At 44.2% G+C, this 22,087-nt stretch overlaps 1 protein-coding gene across 1 annotated transcript; it reads left to right on the top strand.

Annotated features, from left to right (window-relative positions):
• The first annotated feature begins 1,177 nt into the window (after positions 1 to 1,177).
• LOC115133479 (mitogen-activated protein kinase kinase kinase 2-like) lies at positions 1,178 to 21,067 on the top strand. Its single transcript, XM_029666743.2, has 15 exons — positions 1,178 to 1,572; positions 7,053 to 7,131; positions 7,303 to 7,421; positions 7,560 to 7,700; positions 12,367 to 12,480; positions 12,854 to 12,950; positions 13,181 to 13,311; positions 13,931 to 14,010; positions 14,132 to 14,292; positions 14,453 to 14,665; positions 14,885 to 15,033; positions 15,108 to 15,239; positions 15,450 to 15,579; positions 15,833 to 16,010; positions 16,930 to 21,067. Exons 2-15 carry the CDS (start codon positions 7,080 to 7,082, stop codon positions 17,147 to 17,149), a joined length of 1,917 nt encoding a protein of 638 aa, XP_029522603.1. The 5' UTR covers positions 1,178 to 1,572; positions 7,053 to 7,079; the 3' UTR covers positions 17,150 to 21,067.
• The last annotated feature ends 1,020 nt before the right edge of the window (positions 21,068 to 22,087 follow it).

The raw sequence follows: 22,087 nt of genomic DNA, 5'->3' as shown, positions 1-22,087 counted from the left end.
CATCCAAAAAGGAAGTCCTTTATCCAGTTAAAAACCCTTCCTCCAACCCCCATGCTATCCAGTTTGATAAGCAGGCCCCCCTTCCCCATCATATCATAGGCCTTCTCTGAATCAAAGAAAATGGCTACCACCACCGCCTTATTTGCCTGTGCCTTCCGTATGACTGACTAGACCCAATACAGGATGCATCGTTCCCCTGCCTTTCCTGAATCTGATAACATTGGCCTCTGCTCTCCAGGAAGTACGTCAGCCTTTCTGTTATCCTCCTTTCCGTAAGTTTACAGACATGAGCTGTCAACGCTATCAGTCTATAACATGATGGATTAATAGGGTCTTTCCTTGGTTTCCGTATTCCGTCCTGCCACACCTTATTGTAAAGGTCCAATTCTTTTCCCATGATGTAACACATCTCCTCTGACCCTCTCTTTCCAACGCTGTCCCTCTTCCGTTAGATTATTTGAGCTGTGCACCTTCACAAATGTCTGAGCTAACATCTCTGCCTTCTCCATGTCTCTCATTGCAACAGTCTACCCACTTTTCAGCACAGGGAGATCCCGATCTCGTATGACCCCACTCATCCTCGTAATCATACCTCTCCCACAGAAGTAGTCCTGCCTATGTTTCCACAGAAAGGGAATAGTTTGTTTTTCTAAATAAGAGTCATTTTAATTTTGTGCTTTGGCCATTGCATCACTAACTATTCGCCAGCAGGAGACTTAGTGGCACTGAAGAAGCAACCTGGAATTTGAAATGTTGGAGTAAAAACAATTACATACATTTCACATGATTTAAGTACTGTAGCTAAATTGTATTGCCCAAGTGTGAATGCCAGGGTTAAATTGCAAAAACGTTGGAAGATTGAGATTGGAAGTGCATAGCAATGCACATAGTGAGATTGGAAGTGCATAGCAATGCACATAGTGAGATTGGAGGTGCATAGCAATGCATTCTGACCTATTTTGAATCAAAACGGAATAATGTGAGATTTCTACAATTATTGTATGAATATTTTAACTATAAAGTGCAGGACTCGGAGTGTAAGTTATTAACAAATATATTTATAACTATTTTTCTTTTTCTAGGTTACCTCTTCTGTCTGTGTTATTAATCTGACAGCCAAATCGAACGACCACATATTCTGATGACGAAACCAGAAGCACGCACACACACATTTCTCTGACATCAACAAACTTGTGTTGTGGTTGGACTCTTCCAACTAGGCTTGCTGTTATTATTGGGGGAAGATTGCAGCTGAGCTGTGTTGGTAGAACCGTTTTCATGTAGCTAGGTTTACAAATCAAACAGAAGTGTGGATTAAGTTATCGTCAACGGATAGATAATCAAATGCTTGTTTTAATTTGTGCACGTCGCCATTGTCAGTTTTCACGTCGAAGAACGTCTTGCACAACACAAGCGTTAGTGATATCTTGGCCTGAAACTCTGGGCCTTGGACTCAAGTAAAGTTCGAAGCGGACTCTAAACTTCTGCTTTCTCAAAGACCGCTATCCGCGGGGCCGGGGCTCTTGTCGCTGGCCCTGTGGATGAGGAAGTGAAGATACAGAATCCACCCAGGTGAATTAGAAACATTTTAGTTAACCGTTACAATTTACAGAAGGAAAGTACTTGACGAATTGATTTGCACGATGTGTGTGGCCCACGTCACGTAGCTAACTAGCTACGTACCGGTAGCAAGCAAGTTAATCGTGGAAAACATTTAGCTAGCTAACGTTAACCAGCTAACTCGACAACTTCCCGGTCAGGCGATGTAATCTAACGTTAGCTGTCTTTTGCAAATGGTTGATTGTAATCAGATAATATCAGTTTGCTAGCACAGATGCATGTCACCGTCGATAACCAACTAACACGTTAGCTAGCTGTCAACTTCTGTCATGAACTGACTGGTTAGCTGTGCAGCTAGCAAATGAGGGTGTCTCATGTTGATTTGGATCGAAGTGTTTAGAGAGATATTGACCATAGTCATAGATCCGAATGTTAGCTCAATTAGCTAGATAAGCGTGCATTGCTAACTAGCTTGAACGATAGCCTCATATGGGTTCGTTCCATTTGATTTCAATCACTTTTTGACCGCACCCCATTTGGTTTGAATGACACTTTAAATATTTGCCAATGGCAGAGGTGGTCAGAAAGCTAAAACATTTTAGTAGGTAGAGGGGTGTTCAAATTGAACCAATTTTGCACACGGGCAAACTACACGGTAACAGTGACGCTGAGACTCAGATTTGTCAGACTCAGAAACAATTTCCACTTAACAATTTATAAAAACACATTCACTTAAAGAACAGTGCAGATGCAAAGTAACAGAATGATGGCACAAACCTTCACTCTGTTACCAAAGTTTACACCTGCACTGTTCTTCAAGTAAATGTGTTTTTTTGTAAAATGTGAAGTGGAAATTGAAAGTAGTCATTGTGCATTAAGTTCTATGGTTAGTTTAGCTTTGCAAATATTGTTTTTTGTTTGACATTTGAATGTGAAAAAGTCTGTCACACTGTTATCGTGAAATTGCACACCCCGCCCTACATTGCCTAATAAATCAGACTTTGATACAAATGATTGGTATACAGTCTGAAACAAAGTACAGCAAAATTGTGGACATTTTCCTTACAGGCCAGAATGTTGAATAAAATTATATTTGAACTTACTCTACCGGTTGTCTGTGCGGTTGGTCCTTCAGCTGCTTAACATGTTTGTTAAAATATCAACAGGAAAGTATTGTTTACCTAACTTACTGAAGTAGACATTTCTATAACCTGCCACATGCAAAACCATGTAAAGACCTGTTGGTATGAGTGCGTGCATGTACTTCTGTCTTGTGCACATGCCTTCGGTCATAAGCAAACACATTTTGATTGCCACACACACAGACCCACGTTTTGATGTCTGTTTAATAATACTTTCGTGTGGATATTTTGACCAGCTGAAGGATCAAATATAATTTTATTCAACATTTGTTGGCAGAGAATGGAATGTTAATTTCTCTACCATAAGCCGCCTCCAACATTGATTTAGAGAATTTGGCAGTATGTCCAACCGGCCTCACAACCTCAGACCATGTGTATGGTGTCGTGTGGGTGAGTGATTTGCTGATGTCAGTATGGTGGGGTTATGGTATGGGGCAAGTATAAGCTACGGACAACGAACACAATTGCATTTGATCGATTGGCAATTTGAATGCACAAAAATACCTCTACGAGATCCTGAGGCCCACTTCTTTTTTTAAGATGGGTCCACCCACTTGTTAGCCAGGCCCACCCACTGTGGAGACAGGCCCAGCCAATCAGAATTAGACAGATACTCCCCAGTTTCATCAGCAAGTCCTGATGGCCGGTCTCAGATGATCCTGCAGTTGAAGAAGCTGGATGTGGAGGTCCTGGGCTGGTGTGATTACACGTGGCACGTGGTGTGCAGTTGTGAGGCTGGTTGGACGTACTGCCAAATTCTCTAAAATGACATTTGAAGGGGCTTATGGTAGAGAAATGAACATTCAATTCTCTGGTACCAGCTCTGGTTGACATTCCTGCAGTCAGCATGCCAATTGCACGCTCCTTCAAAATTTGAGAAATCTGTGGCATTGTGTTGTGGCATAACTGCATGATATGCCACACTTGTCAGGTGGATGGATTATCTTGGCAAAGGAGAAATGCTCACTAACAAGGATGTAAACAAATTTGTGCATTTGAGAGAAATGTTGTTTGTGCGTATGGAGCAGTTCTGGGATATTTTATTTCAGTTCATGAAACATGTAACCAACTCTTTACATGTTGTGTTTATATTTTTGGTCAGTATATTAAATTGTTGCATGTTACACAGCATACTCTTGAATACAGGTTTAGTGTCATGTCAATCATAGATATATATTTCAGACCCCTTCAGACCACTGCAATATAACTGGTGCATCATTGGCATTTTAAATTGAAATAACATTTTTACTTCCATTTACTACCACAACGATGGCAGCTGGTCCACCCACTGTCGAATGTCAACTTAAATGGGAATGTTGGTTCTATTATCTATATTTCTGTGATTTCAATAGGTTTCCTAAGGAGGACTGACAGTATAATTTACAACAAATTATATTTCCATTAAAGTAAAAAAAAATTGATGTGTGGACAATTCAATCATCTTTGCGCTACCAGTTTTGAACATGGAAATGTTATTCCCATTTTAGTACATTTATCATACTCACCCTGTATTCAAGAGCCTCAATGTCTGTGTCTCAACCGATGGCCGGCACAACACAAGCATCACAGAAGATGTAAAATAGGGTGTAAAATAAGAGTTTTTAGATAATTGACGTTAAAATATTATTAAAGTAGTTTGACAACCCTGTTTGTAAGCTTTAAAATGTATATCAAACTGAACTGTTTATCTTTTCCGGTGATGAAGACATGGATGTCTCATGGTAGGGTGGGGGTGTGCAAAATGGGTCATCTTTAACCTCTTACCTCTACCTGGGACGCTTGCGTCCCAACTAGAGCTCTGGAAATGCAAATGCGCTACGCTAAATGCTAATAGTATTAGTTAAAACTCAAAAGTTCATTAAAATACACATGCAGGGTATCAAATTAAAGCTACACTCGTTGTGAATCCAGGTAACAAGTCAGATTTTTAAAATGCTTTTCGGCGACAGCATGAGAAGCTATTATCTGATAGCATGCACCAATACACTACAACAGAAAAGCACAGCAGGGGACGTAAACAAAATAATTAGCATTTCGGCGTTACACAAACCGCACAATAAAATAGAAAACAGTCATTACCTTTCACCATCTTCTTTGTTGGCACTCCTAGATGTCCCATAAACACTATTGGGTCTTTATTTCGATTAAATCGGGCCATATAAAGCCAAGATATCGTTATATGTAGACTGTGTGATAAACGAAAAAAACAGCGATTTCACAACGTAACGTCATTTTTAAAATTCAAAAAGTAGACGATAAACTTTCACAAAACACTTCGAAATACGTTTGTAATGCTACTTTAGGTATTAGTAAACGTTAATAAGCGATAAAAATCATCCGTAGGCGATGTACATATCATTAGCTGTCGTCTTGGAAAAAATTTCAGGAGAGAGCTCTTCCGGAATGATCTGGGCGGAGACCGGAGGTACGTCGTGCCCCTCTTTCGGTTCAACCAAGAATCAAAGAGGATTAAATTCACAAGATACTCGACTGCATGGGGATGCTGTGGGAGTTGAATGCTCGGTCTTATCTAATTCGGCTCACTGTTAACAATTGCTGGAAGTGGCGCAAGGATATTTATTTCCATTTTCTGTGATCAGGTTTTCCTGCGCTTTCCGATGTAACGCACGTTATGTAATAGCCACAGTCGTGATTTAACCAGTTTTAAAAACGTCCGAGGGTTTCCTATACACACATTCTAACCATATGAACGTACTATATTCCTGGCATGAGTAGCAGGGCGCTGAAATGTTGCGCGATTTTTAACAAAATGTTCAAAAAAGTAGAGGGTAGGAGCAACTATTAAGCACCTCTATCTCCTAAATGTTTCGGCATTCGGGTCCAAAAAATTACTTTCTGACCACTTCTACCATGGGCAAATATACACTGCTCAAAAAAAATAAAGGGAACACTAAAATAACTGGCTCCTGGATGAGCCAGTTCCTATGCTTCCTGGCTGATGTTTTGGTCACTTTTGAATGCTGGTTGTCTTTCACTCTTGTGGTAGCATGAGACGGAGTCTACAACCCACACAAGTGGCTCAGGTAGTGCAGCTCATCCAGGATGGCACATCAATGCGAGCTGTGGCAAGAAGGTTTGCTGTGTCTGTCAGCGTAGTGCCCAGAGCATGGAGGCGCTACTAGGAGACAGGCCAGTACATCAGGTGACGTGGAGGAGGCCGTAGGAGGGCAACAACCCAGCAGCAGGATCGCTACCTCCGCCTTTGTGCAAGGAGGAGCAGGAGGAGCACTGCCAGAGCCCTGCAAAAGACCTCCAGCAGGCCACAAATGTGCATGTGTCTGCTCAAACGGTCAGAAACAGACTCCATGAGGGTGGTATGAGGGCCCGACGTCCACAGGTGGGGGTTGTGCTTACAGGCCAACACCGTGCAGGACGTTTGGCATTTGCCAGAGAACACCAAGATTGGCAAATTCGCCACTGGCGCCCTGTGCTCTTCACAGGTGAAAGCAGGTTCACACTGAGCACATGTGACAGTCTGGAGACCCCGTGGAGAACGTTCTGCTGCCTGCAACATCCTCCAGCATGACCGGTTTGGTGGTGGGTCAGTCATGGTGTGGGGTGGCATTTCTTTGGGGGGGCTGCACAGCCTTCCATGTGCTTGCCAGAGGTAGCCTGACTGCCATTAGGTACCGAGATGAGATACTCAGACCCCTTGTGAGACAATATGCTGGTGCGGTTGGCCCTGGGTTCCTCCTAATGCAAGACAATGCTAGACCTCATGTGGCTGGAGTGTGTCAGCAGTTCCTGCAAGAGGAAGGCATTGATGCTATGGACTGGCCTGCCCGTTCCCCAGACCTGAATCCAATTGAGCACATCTGGGACATCATGTCTCGCTCCATCCACCAATGGTCAGGAGCATGCCCAGGCTTTGTAGGGAGGTCATACAGGCACGTGGAGGCACAGGCACGTGGAGGCCACACACACTACTGAGCCTCATTTTGACTTGTTTTAAGGACATTACATCAAAGTTGGATCAGCCTGTAGTGTGGTTTGGACTCCAAATCCAGACCTCCATGGGTTGATAAATTTGATTTCCATTGATAATTGTTGTGTGATTTTGTTGTCAGCACATTCAACTATGTAAAGAAAAAAGTATTTAATAAGAATATTTCATTCATTCAGATCTAGGATGTGTTATTTTACTGTTTCCTTTTTTTTTGAGCAGTGTATATATATTTAATTCAAATGAAAAAGGTGACGCGGTCAAAAAGTTAATGAAATCAAATGGCACGACCCAATGTAAACTATATTTAGCTAGCAATGCAGTCTGATTCTTGGTTGAATCGGCTTGCTAGTGAGTGACTAATTCTGTTGGTGTGCAATACTCAGATTTTACAGGAGAAAGGACCCCCTTTGATGGGAGAATCCTCTATCCTGGACTCCTGGGTGAATCAACGTGTCAAGATGAGTATGTACACTTCCTCCCAACACATAGACGCAGTTGTAATACATCTGAACTGTCATGACATTAGGCCATATCTGATCATCTAAGGTGCCCTGGGAATGCTTTGCAATACTCTCTGTTCTATGGCTTCTATTCTGTGTTTTCTGTTCTGAGCTTTCGATCTGCCCCAAACAGACGAACAGGAGGCGCTGAACTCTATAATGCAGGACCTGGCCGAACTGCACCGCTCTAGCCGCCCTGCCATGACCCTATCTGACCTGGGCAAACCCAAGGCCTCTTCACCCAAAAATCAGGTCTGTCCACTTCTCAACTTGTCACTGATCAGAGAATACTCTCAATACAATAAATGGCATTTCTCTTCCTCATCCCGTTTCCTCTCATGAATGCTGATCTCTCAGTGTATGTGTGTATGTGTGTGTGTGTTTATACAGAACGATGTGCGAGTGAAGTTTGAGTACAAAGGGGAGAAGAGGATCCTGCAGTTCTTTCGCCCAGTCAGGCTTGATGACCTGGGGAACAAAGCCAAAGTGGCCTTCGGTCAGGCCATGGACCTGCATTACACCAACAATGAGGTACATATCACGATAACATCATCACCAAGTCACAGTGGGGCTGGGCTGTATACCGTATTTTTGACAAAAGACCGGTATTGATGTACAGACTAGTTTGGGTTTCAACTTGACCTTCTATAACGGTATTTGAATATTTGGTTTGTGATACGCCGTGTGTAACGTCCATTGTTATTGTTTACGTTGCTACTTGAGTCATCTCTCACCATGGCGCTTTCCACTCAGACCTAGCCCCTGCCTCTGCCCCTGAAGGAGCGCTTTTGTTGTTCCTCAACCACAAGCATGTGTACTTTGTTTGTTTCATAGTAATAATAAAATACAATAATACAGTAAACCTTGAGACACTTGCGTTCTGTCTGCATGGTCAGTGCAGCAGATGCTACAATGATGTTGATGACAGCTATGATGTTTTCACTTTGCTTCTTAATATAAATCCACTAGCGTTCTATAATGACACTATTAGTTTGTGTTTCTTACATCTGCAAACAGCTAGTTTGTCTTTCCTTAGGAAGTTGGGCCTAAATCTTGTTTGTCGCTAATGGCTAGTTAGCTGGCTAGCTAGCTAATAAATGTACTGAGTAAGAGCAAACGTAACTAGCTGAACAGCCTGATAATACCAGTGATGGTGTAGACCTAAATCAGCATGTTTGTGCAATAGTATCTTCTAAAATAAAGGGGGGGACCCAAAGCATGAATGTTAGCTATGTGAAGTAGCTAAGAGAGAACATTCAATGTAGCCAAAGATTATAGGGTCCCCTAGAAAACACTTAGGTTCCTACCCTGTCACAATAACTTCTCCTTGGCATTTTGTCATGTCAAACAACACTATATTCAAAGTGCCCACTATTATATTCTAACTATAACATATGAATGACCATTATATGTCCATGATATCAACAGTTCACACAATTGTTTGGCTTTAAATTGCAAATCGGATCACAATTCAATCAAATGTATTTATAAAGCCCTAATTACATCAGCTGCTGTCACAAAGTGCTGTACAGACACCCAGCCTAAAACTCCAAACACCAAGCAATGCAGGTGTAGAAGCACGGTGGCTAGGAAAATCTCCCTAGAAAGGCCAGAACCTAGGAAGAAACCTAGGGAGGAACCAGGCTATGAGAGGTGGCCAGTCCTCTTCTGGTTGTGCCGGGTGGAGATTATAACTGAACATGGCCAAGATGTTTAAATGTTCATAGATGACCAGCAGGGTCAAATAATAATAATCACAGTGGTTGTAGAGGGTGCACCAGGTCAGCACCTCAGGAGTAAATGTCAGTTGGCTTTTCATAGCCGATCATTCAGAGTATCTCTACCGCTTCTGCTGTCTCCAGAGAGTTGAAAACAGAAGGTCTGGGACAGGTAACACATCCGGTGAACAGGTCAGGGTTCCATAGCCACAGGCAGAACAGTTGAAACTGGAGCAGCAGCACGACCAGGTGGACTGGGTACAGCAAGGAGTCATCAGGCCAGGTAGTCCTGAAGCATGGTCCTAGGGCTCAGGTCCTCCTCCTCCGAGAGAGAGAAAGAACAGAGAATTAGAGAGAGCATACTTAAATTAACACAGGCCACCAGATAAGACATGAGAAATACTCTAGATATAACAGACTTATCCTAGCCCCCCGACACAAACTATTGCAGCATAAATACTGGAGGCTGAGACAGGAGGGTTCGGGATACACTGTGGCCCTATCTGACGTTATCCCCGGACAGGGCCCAACAGGCAGGATATAACCCCACCCGCTTTTCCAAAGCACAGCCCCCACACCACTAGAGGAATGTCTTCAACCACCAACTTACCATCATGAGACAAAGCCGAGTACAGCCCACGAAGATCTCCCCCACGGCACAACCCAGGAGAGAGGGGGGGGGGTGCCAACCCGAACAGGAAGATCACATCAATGACGCACCCCTCCTAGGGACGGCATGGAAGAGCACCAGTAAGCCAGTGACTCAACCCCTGTAATAGGGTTAGAGGCAGAGAATCCCAGTGGAGAGAGGGGAACCGGCGAGGCAGAGACATCAAGGGCGGTTCGTTGCTCCAGTGCCTTTCCGTTCACCTTCACACTCCTGGGCCAGACTACACTCAATCATAGGACCTACTGAAGAGATGAGTCTTCAATAAAGACTTAAAGGTTGAGACCGAGTCTGCGTCTCTCACATGGGTAGGCAGACCATTCCATAAAAATGGAGCTCTATAGGAGAAAGCCCTGCCTCCAGCTGTTTGCTTAGAAATTCTAGGGACAGTAAGGAGGCCTGCGTCTTGTGTCCGTAGCGTACGTGTAGGTATGTACGGCAGGACCAAATCAGAAAGATAGGTAGACGCAAGCCCATGTAATGCTTTGTAGGTTAGCAGTAAAACCTTGAAATCAGGCCTAGCCTTAACAGGAAGCCAGTGTAGAGAGGCTATCACTGGAGTAATATGATAACAATTTTTGGTTCTAGTCAGGATTCTAGCAACCGTGTTTAGCACTAACTGAAGTTTATTTAGTGCTTTATCCGGGTAGCCGGAAAGTAGAGCATTGCAGTAGTCTAATCTAGAAGTGACAAAAGCATTGATACATGTTTGCAATGTTACATAGAGGGAAAAAAGCTGTCCTTGAAACAGTCTTGATATGTTCGTCAAAAGAGAGATCAGGGTCCAGAGTAACGCAGAGGTCCTTCACAGTTGGGACCTAGAACTAGCATCTCTGTTTTGTCCGGGTTTAAAAGTAGAACATTTTCCGCCATCCACTTCCTTATGTCTGAAACACAGGCTTCCAGGGCGTGTGATTTTGGGGCTTCACCATGTTTCATTGAAAAGTACAGCTGTGTGTCGTCCGCATAGCAGTGAAAAGTAACATTATGTTTCTGAATGACATCACCAAGAGGTAAAATATATAGTGAAAACAATAGAGGACAAACCATCCACAGAGACCAGGCCAGAACTTGTCCGTGTAGACCAATTTGGGTTTCTAATCTCTCCAAAAGAATGTGGTGATCGATGGCATCAAAAGCAGCACTAAGGTCTAGGAGCACGAGGACAGATGCAGAGCCTTGGTTTGACGCCATTAAAAGGTAATTTACTACCTTCACAAGTGCAGTCTCAGTGCTATGATGGGGTCTAAAACCAGACTGAAGCGTTTTGTATACATTGTTTGTCTTCAAGAAGGCAGTGAGTTGCTGCGCAACAGCTTTTTCTAAAAATGTTGAGAGGAATGGGAGATTCGATATAGGCTGATAGTTTTTAAAATATTTTCTGGGTCAAGATTTGGCTTTTTCAAGAGAGGCTTTATTACTGTCACTTTTAGTGAGTTTGTTACACATCCGGTGGATAGAGAGCCGTTTATTATGTTCAACATAGGAGGGCCAAGCACAGGAAGCAGCTCTTTCAGTAGTTTAGTTTGAATAGAGTCCAGTATGCAGCTTGAAGGTTTAGAGGCCATGAATATTTTCATCAATGTGTCAGGGGATAGAGTATTAAAAAAACTGGGTGTCTCCCTTGATCCTAGGTCCTGGCAGAGTTGTGCAGACTCAGGACAACTGAGCTTTGGAGGAATACGCAGATTTAAAGAGGGGTCCGTAATTTGCTTTCTAATGATCATGATCTTTTCCTCTTAAGAAGTTCAGGAATTTATCACTGCTGAACTGAAAGCCGTCCTCACTTGGGGAATGCTGCTTTTTAGTTAGCTTTGCGACAGTATCAAAAATACATTTAGGATTTTCCTCAATTAAGTTGGCAAAATAGGATGATCGAGCAGCAGTGAGGGCTCTTCGATACTGCACGGTACTGTCTTTCCAAGCTAGTTGGAAGACTTCCAGTTTGGTGGAGCAGCAGTGAGGGCTCTTTGATACTGCACGGTACTGTCTTTCCAAGCTAGTTGGAAGACTTCCAGTTTGGTGGAGCAGCAGTGAGGGCTCTTTGATACTGCACGGTACTGTCTTTCCAAGCTAGTTGGAAGACTTCCAGTTTGGTGGAGCAGCAGTGAGGGCTCTTCGATACTGCACGGTACTGTCTTTCCAAGCTAGTTGGAAGACTTCCAGTTTGGTGTGGCGCCATTTCCATTCCAATTTTCTGGAAGGTGCTTCAGAGCTTGGCTATTTTCTGTATACCAGGGAACTAGTTTCTTATGAGAAATGTTTTTTGTTTTGCAACATTTGGTTTAAAATAAAGCCTAGATTGTTTGCCCATATTGTGCAGCCCTACGTGACAGTGTGGAGATCTCAAATGAGTGCAAGAAATGCAGAAATGGATTAAAATGCAGGAAATGATATTTGGTTGAATTGAACACTATAACACCATCAGATTGGAGAAAGACACATTGAAGTCACTTAGGATGTATGTGTTGCCACTATAGGGTCATAAAGCAAATTTAGAACTTATTATTCATAACATAAAATACTGTCATGCCGTCCAATATTTTGTAAATACCGTGATATGATATTTGGGCCATATAGCCCAGCCCCAAGTCACAGTGTTGGTTTCTGGCAGTCAAATAAGCACCAAAAGCCAAAATCCTCATCATGTATGAGCGAGATAATTTATTGTTCTGAGAGAAACTACCAATATACCTTCCACTTCTCTTTCACTTCCTTCTCTTTCCTGCCGTTTTGCTCTCGTTTCTTCCTCTTCTTCTAATCCGACCTGTCTGTTTCCCTCTCTGTGGTTCTCTCCCCTCCTCCCTCCCAGCTGGTGATTCCTCTGACCACTCAGGATGACCTGGACAAGGCCGTGGAGCTGCTGGATCGCAGCGTCCACATGAAGAGCCTGAAGATCCTCCTGGTGCTCCAGGCCTCCTCTCAGGTTAGGACCACAGAGTTGGGAGTGCTGATCTAGGATCAGTTGAGCCTTTTGGATAATAATGAATAAGATTACGCGGACAGATCCTAGATCATTACTTCTACTCTGAGAGGCTTGGTGGATATGGGCCTAGACCAGATCACAGCACAGTGACTGTAGGGAATCGCACACAATCCATAGCATACTACTGTACTGGCTGATTGACCCATCAACAGCTCACTATGTTCAGCACACTTTCTTGAGTATTTACTTGAATGAATCATCTTAAGACCTTTGTTTAAGCTGACATAAAAGCATTGTTTTATTCTGTAAAAGAAACGGTTGTATAGTAAAACTGTTTTGATATGGATGGATGGTGTTTAATTTCTCCTCTCAGACCTCCACGTCCAGCATGGACCTGCTGCCCCCACACGAAGACCTGGACAACACCCGCTTCAGGGCCACAGACAATAAAAGCATGCTGGCTTTGATAGGTGGGTCATCAACTCTGTGGTGTTTTCAATGACAAGTGTGTGTGTGTGTGTGTGTGTGTAATTCATTAATTCATCTGCGAAATTGTCCTTCTAGTAAATACTTTCCATTTCTTTCTCCAAATCCATTTGCTTCATGACATTAGACGCATCCAAAACACATCGTCTTTCACCACCAGTCAGTCTAGTAGTAAGTCTTCAGCTAGAAATGTGTGTAATTGTCTTTCATCCAGGGTCCCACTCCGGGGACCGCAGCTCTCCCCCTCCAGGCTACATTCCCGATGCCCTCCAGCAGGTGGCCAGAAACGGCTCCTTCACCAGCATTAACAGCGAGGGAGAGTTCATTCCAGAAAGCATGGACCAGGTAACCTCACCTATAGAGATGGATAGAGGACTCTTTATCCATCTAACCTGTTTTAGCATTGACATTGCCTTTTAGGACTTCCACCATTTTTTAAAGTAGTCAACTGTTTGGGGTATTCCTATGGGTTGGGCGATCAGCCAATCAGAGCGTCTTCTTCTTCAAATTGGGTTGCCTATGGTTTGTAAATGGCTTTTAAGCTACGTCACCGCCATCTAGGGGCTGTAATAAATGAGTGACACACGATTTTGTCCAGGACTCCAGCACTGCAGTTGGTGGTAAATCACAAATATCAGCTTCACTCTTCTTCTTTTTTTTATACACAAAAGACGAAAATGGACTACTTTAAAATGGAGATGGCCTCAATGGCGATGCCCATGCTCTCACAGATGCCATAATGGCACAGATACAAAGATGAGTCATCTATCTCTATGACCTCACCTCTGAGACTGGGGACAGATGGAGACAGGGGCCCAGATTAGGAACAGTCATACTAAGGCCTGGTCCCAACACTCTCGCCTACTCGTAACTGGCCTTCATTACCACTGTTATGAACATTTTTATTAACATGTTCAGAGTATGACAAATAACAGAAGTCACAAACTCAATCTCTCCTTTCTAGATGCTGGACCCTCTGTCAATGAGCAGTCCAGAGAACTCTGCATCAGGGAGTTGTCCATCACTGGACAGCCCACTGGACAGGTGAGTCGTGAACATCCAACTGAGAACCACATAGCCAGCATGCATTGTGGTAACCTTCAACACCTCATCTTCTGAATCAAACTGTTTTTAAAGCATGTATTCCTCCTGTATTTCCTTGCAGTGATAACTATCCTAAGTCACGTATGCCCCGGGCACAGAGCTACCCAGACAACCACCAAGTTTACCCAGAGTATGATATTCCAGTGTTTGAGAAGTCGGGGAAAGGGGGCACTTACCCAAGGCGATACCACATTTCCTTTGGCCTTCAGGACTACAGTGATGGTGAGGGACCAAAAAAAAAAAACAGACCCTCTCTAAAACAAAAGTCCTATTCAATTCAACCTTAAATCCGGGTGTCCCGAGTCCGATTCTTTATTTTTAGAGTATTACAGGAAACTATTGTTGTTTACCTTCATTCTCCCTCTCCCATCCACCCCTGCAGGGCGAAAGACGTTCCCTCGAGCGCGGCGGACCCAGGTCCACGGCTTCCATTCCCCGGTCAGTTTCAGCCCCACAGAGCAGTCTCCCAGCACCAGCAGTGGCAGCAGCATATTCACCCCAGACCTGGAGGAGCCCGGGGGTCGCAGACGCAGGGGCAGCGACATCGAACCCAACCCCACCCTCTCCGTTATGGACATCAGCCCACCCAGCCGTTGTGAGTAGAGCTGGCTGGGGGAGAGAATAGGGAGGGGTGGGAGAAAAAGGACGGATTGAGAATGGAGAGAAGAATGCTTATGTGGGGGTGGAAGAATGGAAGAAAGTTAAGGTGGAAGGATAGCTGGTCTGGCCAGTTAGCTGCTAAGCACTTTGCAACAAACGTATTTCTTGGAAGCGCACACAAATGACCTGATTGATTTCCCCCATGTGTCCCCAGCTCCACGTGCCCCTACGAACTGGCGGCTAGGTAAGCTGCTGGGTCAGGGTGCGTTTGGCCGGGTCTTCCTGTGCTACGATGCAGACACGGGCAGAGAGCTGGCTGTTAAACAGGTCCAGTTTGACCCAGAGAGTCCCGAGACTAGCAAGGTGAGTGGAACAGAGATTGTGTGTGGTCGAGAGTTGTGTACACTGTGCACTCAAGATATCTTGTCTATCTGCAGGAGGTAAGTGCCCTGGAGTGTGAGATCCAGTTACTGAAGAACCTGTGCCATGAACGGATCGTCCAGTACTATGGCTGTCTACGAGACTCCAACGAGAGAACTCTGTCCATCTTTATGGAGTACATGCCCGGGGTAAGTGTGTGTGTATACGGTTGAATAACTGAACTTAGACCAACTCAATCCTGTCTCCGTCCACCAGTGTGGCGATGTCGGCTGTGTTCCAGGTTGTATTTGTTTCAGTGAAGTTTCACAGATGACCGGCACGGCGCTGTTGCAGTAACAATGACCTGGAACGGATCCGCCGGTTGCTTTAACTCCCATATGGTCACCCTCTGTCCCCAGGGCTCCATCAAAGACCAGCTGAAGTCGTACGGGGCCTTGACGGAAAACGTGACGCGTAGGTACACCCATCAGATCCTGGAGGGAGTGTCCTACCTCCACAGCAACATGATCGTCCACAGAGACATCAAAGGTACAGAAGGAGAAGGGGATAAATGGATGGAATATTGGAGTAAAATGTTGCTGATTCCGATAGGAAGGACCATTATCATGAATGAGAGTGCTGGGCCCATATTCTGGTTCATGTAGTGCTTATGACAGAATGTTGATGGGTATTGAGGGGAACATTGCTGTAACTCAAGCAGTGCCTTCTGGGTAATGTTTCTTATGAGAGAATGTACCTACACCACCTCCTTACCTCTTCTTGTCCCTCCCTCTTTTTCCAGGGGCCAACATTCTGCGGGACTCTGTGGGAAACGTGAAGCTGGGGGACTTTGGGGCGAGCAGGCGGCTACAGACCATCTGTCTGTCAGGAACAGGGATCAAGTCAGTGACTGGTACTCCCTACTGGATGAGCCCAGAGGTGATCAGTGGAGAGGGCTATGGCAGGAAGGCTGATATCTGGTAAGACTGATTATTACTGAGGCAGACTTACCAGCAAAGTAGTTTCCACCTCCTTGTCTCCTCTTTCAAACCATGGGCTGAGACTTAAAGCCCACATGCAGTCTTTGTATTTAAAAAATAAAATCACTGTATGGCTAAAATGTAATGAAAATAACTCATACATTTTATTTTATCATGTATTTCCCTGAGCGTCCCTTCGCCTTGCTCTGTCTGATCGTGTGGGCGTTAGGGAACACACATTTTGAAGATATTTGGATACACACCTGTGATTAGCTAATAGGATGGTCTAGAGCCCACCCCCTTACCCAAATGACCAGTCATTGGTCTATTATAATCAGATCCCATTGTCATGTGGGCTAAAAGTTCCATCCCACCTGAACAGGCTGAAATTCCAGGCATTTTTTCAAACCGCTCTTACACCAAAAGCTCATTATAATTTGTACAATTTCAGACTGTTATTTTGACCTCATAGTGTGGAAATATCATAACAGAACATGAAAATCTAGTTTAATTGCACTGCACCTTTAAGATGTTTCATATGATTTTCAATTAAGTCTCTTTAAATTAGTGGTCAGAAAGGAGAGGGGATCTGGAAAGGAGATTATGGTAGATGAGTGTAACAGCCACTGTCATGTAAATCTTGGTGAGATGAGAACCAATAACGATCTTGATGTGTTGAGTGGGAGGCTGGTGGGAGGAGCTATAGGAGGACGAGCTCATTTTAATGTCTGGAATGGAATTAATGGAGCAGAGTATCAATATGTTTGGTACCATTCCATTGATTCCATTCCAGCCATTACAATGAGCCTGTCCTCCTATAGCTCCTCCCACCAGCTGCCTCTGGTGGGATGTCATGTCAACTGTTGATGAGGAGAATGATGATGATGATGTTGGCTAATGTCAGTGGTGTCCTCTCCAGGAGTGTGGGTTGCACGGTGGTGGAGATGCTTACCCAGCGGCCCCCCTGGGCTGAGTTCGAGGCCATGGCGGCCATCTTTAAGATCGCCACCCAGCCCACCAACCCCTCGCTGCCCGCCCACGTCTCCGACCATGGCCGTGACTTCCTCAAGCGCATCTTCGTGGAGTCCAAGCTGAGGCCCTCGGCCGACGACCTTCTGAGGCACATCTTTGTTCACTAGCACCTTCCCCCTGACCCCTGAACTGCCAGAGATGTCCTTAGATGATTCGCTGCCTCTGACTCCCCCTGACTCCACCCTCCCAGCTCCAGACAGAAAGCCCCCATTGGACCAGAGAGGACTTGGTGGGAGGTATCCATCTGGTGATTGGATGAGGTGGGTAGCGGTGGGGACTACAACTCCTGCGTCTCTGTTTTTAGGAGACTGGCAAGGAGGAATTAATGAAAGAACTCATTTAGAGAAAAAGTTGCACCTTAATTTCAGAAATATGGTAAGTTGCTCAACCAAGATGACAAAATAACCTTTTTTGAAAATGTTTTTATGATTAATATCTCCTGCTTTTTGATTGTGGAGTGGGACTCGGTCACTCTGTGCTTAGCTCACTGAATCCACGTCTGTGTTTCTGATCTGGACCTTAGTGGAGATTTGAGGTGATGATCATGATAATCTGGGCCACATTTAGTAGGCAAACGTTGTGGAACACATTGCAGATAGAGGTGGCATGACTAGAGCCGAAACGATTCCTTATTCTACATATCTTGGGGGAAGGTTTGTTCTACATGCTATATCGATCTAAGCGTTGCATAACGTTGTGTCCTGCTGAACGCACCCCTAGTGTGGTCCTGACTCGACCCAGAATGTACAGCTGAAAACCCATAGCACGCTGCTATCGAATCCACAACCAGAACACCGGGTGAGGAGAACACCCCCCACGCTTCCTGTAACACTGCTGCCTACGTTGCTCCCCCCTCACTTGCACATTCACAGTCCATGTAGAGCACCCAGAACTCAACGATTCTTCTTACTTATACTGTAGACATTCTCTCGATGCTGAAAAAATGCTTTTGTTGCTAGGATCCCTCGCTTTACTTCAGTCTGTCCCGCGACAGTTGTGAGTGTCCGTCTGTTCCTCTGCTGTGTCAGTCAGGTCGCCTGTCTGTCAGGGTCTGTTGTCAAATCCCCTCCCAGCCTTTTGTTCTTTGCCTTGTGCCTTTTTTAGCAGTGTAGGAACATGTCTAGTTGAAACGTTTTCGGTATGCATCAGACGAGTACCAGCCTATTTACGGTGCGGATCATATCCAAGTGTTGTGGCACTGTTCTCTGCCTTCTCCTCACCAGGGGTCATAGGTCTCTTACTGACCCCAGATCAGATACAATCGAGACACACCAAAGCAGAAACCTAGAGTGCTCATCATAATGGGTTTGGTGCTTCAGTTCTTAACAGAAATGCATCTGAACTCTGTGATTGGCCGTGTGGTACTACGAGGCCAGTTGATTGCCTAAAGTTTAGGCAGGCCTTAGTTGATTGGTCAAAGGTACATTATGGCATTTTAAAACCGGAAGAGTGGAGAACCGCTAGCCAATTAGGATGCTTGTTACTCAGTTGTAGGCATACTGTATGTTAATATCAGGTACTACTTTGTGCTGAAGCACTATGTTAGCCAGTTTACATCTTGACTAAGATACTACTGCACTGAACAGTACTCAGCAAAAAGCTCTGCAATTATGCCAATATCAATACTCGACAGTACTGGTGAATACTCAGTTATACTCCACAGTGTTGGACACCATCTGGTACTATTGTGCCCTCTTGCCCTACAATGCCTTACGAAATAAAGTACTGGTATGTTGTAGTAGTATGTGCTGTGTCATGTCTCACATGCTGCTCCTCTCAAACACTCCTTTAGCATGCGCACACACACCAGAGCAGTTTTCAGTATGTTTCAGTTGGGGATGGGCTCGACTACTCGATTCTCGATTTGTATTGGAAATTTGCAAATGCAACTATTTAGCAGGTTCAAATGACAACATTTCAAACTCTAATATGTGTTTTATTGTTTGGAGTGTGTCAAGTGCACTGCAAATATCTCATTTAAAAAAAAACATGAATTGAAGCAATTGATAGCATACCGCAAGATGGTTTTGCCAGAAGCCCTGTTTTGTACTTGCATGTGAGTACTCGAGTACCTGAAATGGTTTGCATGAGAATACTCAGATTTTTTTTTCCAGAAGTCAATCCCTGGTTTCAGTGCTGTACTCAGCCATACCTCAACATTACTAACAAGTAGACTTATCTAAAATCACAGCAGTGCTACCTGTTTTGTGCTGCTTTGCACAGTGAATGTCAGATATATTTGACCCTTATTTTCTAGATGCAGAAGGATAGGTATTGGATGACGACCTCGTCCTTTTTTAAATTAGTGATGGAAGTGGCTGTCTATTTGACTCCAGGGGGTGGTGTTGTTGTTGTCATTTTCTGTAAGCTAACCCATAGGTACTCACGGTATGGAAACACAAGCTCTTTTGTGTGAGGAGTTCAGTAAACCTACTGATCAACTAGCCTGAAATATGATCAAGCATTTCTCCCATCCCCTAGGCATTAACTCCCCCTCAGCCATAGGTACTAAATCCGGTCTCTCTCGCCCGCTGAAGGAGTGCTGGTTAAGAAAAATAATTGTCATTCTTTTAGTCTGAGAAGCAAAATAGCGACCGTGCGTGTTATCGGCTAAGCTGGTCCCCAAGAAGCTAGACCCCTTCCTTATCCTCCTGCATTGCCTGTAAAAATGAAACTGAACATTTCCATTGGCACTGGACTCGCTGAGATCAACTGTCAACAGAAATAGTGACGCCATATGCACTATTTAAAACTGGTACATAATGCGTTCTCTACCGCTCGCTTCTTCAAGGTTACTCATTGGACGACGGACTTCTACTCTGTTGAGCATAGACTGTCTTGTGTTGTTTCTGTTAGCGATGACCTTTTTTGCACATTTTTTAAAGACTTCAGATTTTTTACACTGATTGTAATACTTTTGCTTCTGTGGGTGTGAGTGGATGTGTGTGAATGTGTGTGAATGTTGTATGTGAATGTCTGTGGTTGTGTTGCACAAGGATCTTAGTCAGGAATGTAATGTTTCATTCTCACCACCAGGTGGCCTCATTCACCATTGTGGATTAACACTCCCCTGTTGAAATGAGAAGTCTACTCTGAACACAGACTTGGTGGCTGTCCTTCATTTGGTTTTTAATTTCACACCGAGGGACTGTTAGTTAGTGATAGTAGTGTATGGTAGATGAGGCCTGAATCCCAAAACCCCTGCTCCTTACTTGTGTAGATCTGAGAGGATTGGACAGGTGGGTTTGGGATTCGGGAAAGACTTAAAGTAAAAGGCAGTGAACTGAGATACATATGATAAGGAACCACATGGTATTCCCCTGCTTCTTCTAGAAAACCAACAAGGTACAGACAAACTATACCAATATGTTATTTTATAAGCAACTGCTGACACTCCAGGGTGCTGTAAGCACTTCTCTCGTGTGTGTGTGTGTGTGTGTGTGTGTGTGTGCTTGACTGTGTGTACTGCAATTTGTGCTCAAATGACACTTGGGGGTGCCCAAAATGCCTTGCGCATTCGGACTGTAAAAAAATATATAGTTGAAGAAAAATAATGTGCCCCTTTTTAAAAAGAAAGATTACACTTATATCCCACACATTTGTTTTCTGTGTATTGTAAAAGAAGCCATGTTTATAATTCCATTTGGTTTGTGACCAATAAGCCTGTTTTTATCAGAACTGTATATCAGTGGTATGCATCATTTTTTTAATATATATTTTTATTTTTAAATGGGAGATTTTATGCATGGTTGGATCCTGAGGAGAGGTTCAATGGTGGCGGGAGGCCCATTGGTTTTAGCCTGAGTGCCAGTCTGTCTGTGCCACCATACTAATTCCATGTCATAGCAGTGGAGTAAACAAGAACAGATCTGGGACCAGGCTAAGGCCTATTGGCTCCTCTAAATGAATGCTGAAGAGAGGAGACATCTTGATGGAAAAGGGTTGGGAGAGACTGTCAGTCTGTTGGCACTTTGATGTGTTAATAATTATGATGACAATGAAAATAATAAAATATATTTATTTCACCTGTTTTTCTAAGATTTACTTGTTTTTTAGCAAAAAATTTTTATTTAACCTGTTTTTGAGATTTATGAGCACAATATATTATTTTGTAAAGGCAGTGACAGGCCTACTACAGGTCTGATTGCATCATGTGAGCCTTTTAGGACATGCATGTTGTTGACAGGCAAGTATAAGCAGTTTTTCCGCTAATGGACAACCGTGAAACTTGATCATTTGCACTGAAATTTATCCAAACTATTGTTGTCTTGTGATTTCTTGGCTCCATGTGAAGTGAATGAGCTATTAGCAGTGTTTCCCAAACTCTCCTGGGGACCTCAGGTGGTGCAAATTTGTGTTTTTGCCCTAACACTACAAGGCTGATTCAAATAATGAACTAATTTAAGCTTTGATTATTTGAATCTGCTGTGTAGTGCTAGGGCAAAAAACAAAACGTGGGACCGAGTTTGTGAAACACAATTAGTGACAGGTTAGAGTCTCACACCCACACTGCCCTGAGCCACCTAGATAAGACAAGTACCTATGTTCATTGACTGCAGCTCAGCGTTCAGCACCATTGTCCCTTTAAGCTCGTCACCAAGCTTAGGACCCTGAGGGCTGATGGGCTGACCCCAGGTGGGGTCACCTCTGCCTTGCTGTCCCTCAACACGGGGGGCCCCACAGGGGTGTGTGCTTAGTCCCTTCCTGTACTCCCTGTTCACCCACAACTAACACCAAGTTTGAGACACGAAGGGGGTAAGCCTGATCACTGGTGACAATGAGACGGCCTACAAGGAGGAGTTCAGAAACCTGGCAGTGAGGGGCCGGAGCAACTTCTCCCTCAATGTCAGTGAGACCAAGAAGCTGATCGCGGACTATGGGACACGGAGGGGGGACGAGCACACTCCCATCCACATCGACGGAATTGCAGTGGAGTGGGTCGAAAGCTTCAAGTTCCTCAGTGCTTAAAATTGTCCGCGCAGACTCTCGAAGAAGGCACGTCAGGGCCTCTTGCCCCTCAGAAGGTTGAGAAGGTTTGTCATGGA

The sequence above is a fragment of the Oncorhynchus nerka genome, linkage group LG2 (genome assembly GCF_034236695.1).
Source record: "Oncorhynchus nerka isolate Pitt River linkage group LG2, Oner_Uvic_2.0, whole genome shotgun sequence".
NCBI lineage: Eukaryota > Metazoa > Chordata > Actinopteri > Salmoniformes > Salmonidae > Oncorhynchus > Oncorhynchus nerka.
The sequence above is the reverse complement of the archived record's forward strand: the minus strand, read 5'-3'. Positions and strand labels throughout refer to the sequence as shown.

Coding starts and splice junctions, on each gene's coding strand:
- LOC115133479 (XM_029666743.2), top strand. CDS start 7,080: ATGGGAGAATCCTCTATCCTGGACTCCTGGGTGAATCAACGTGTCAAG. Junction 12,481..12,853: donor TGCTCCAGGCCTCCTCTCAG/GTTAGGACCACA, acceptor TTCTCCTCTCAG/ACCTCCACGTCCAGCATGGA. Junction 14,666..14,884: donor CATCAGCCCACCCAGCCGTT/GTGAGTAGAGCT, acceptor ATGTGTCCCCAG/CTCCACGTGCCCCTACGAAC.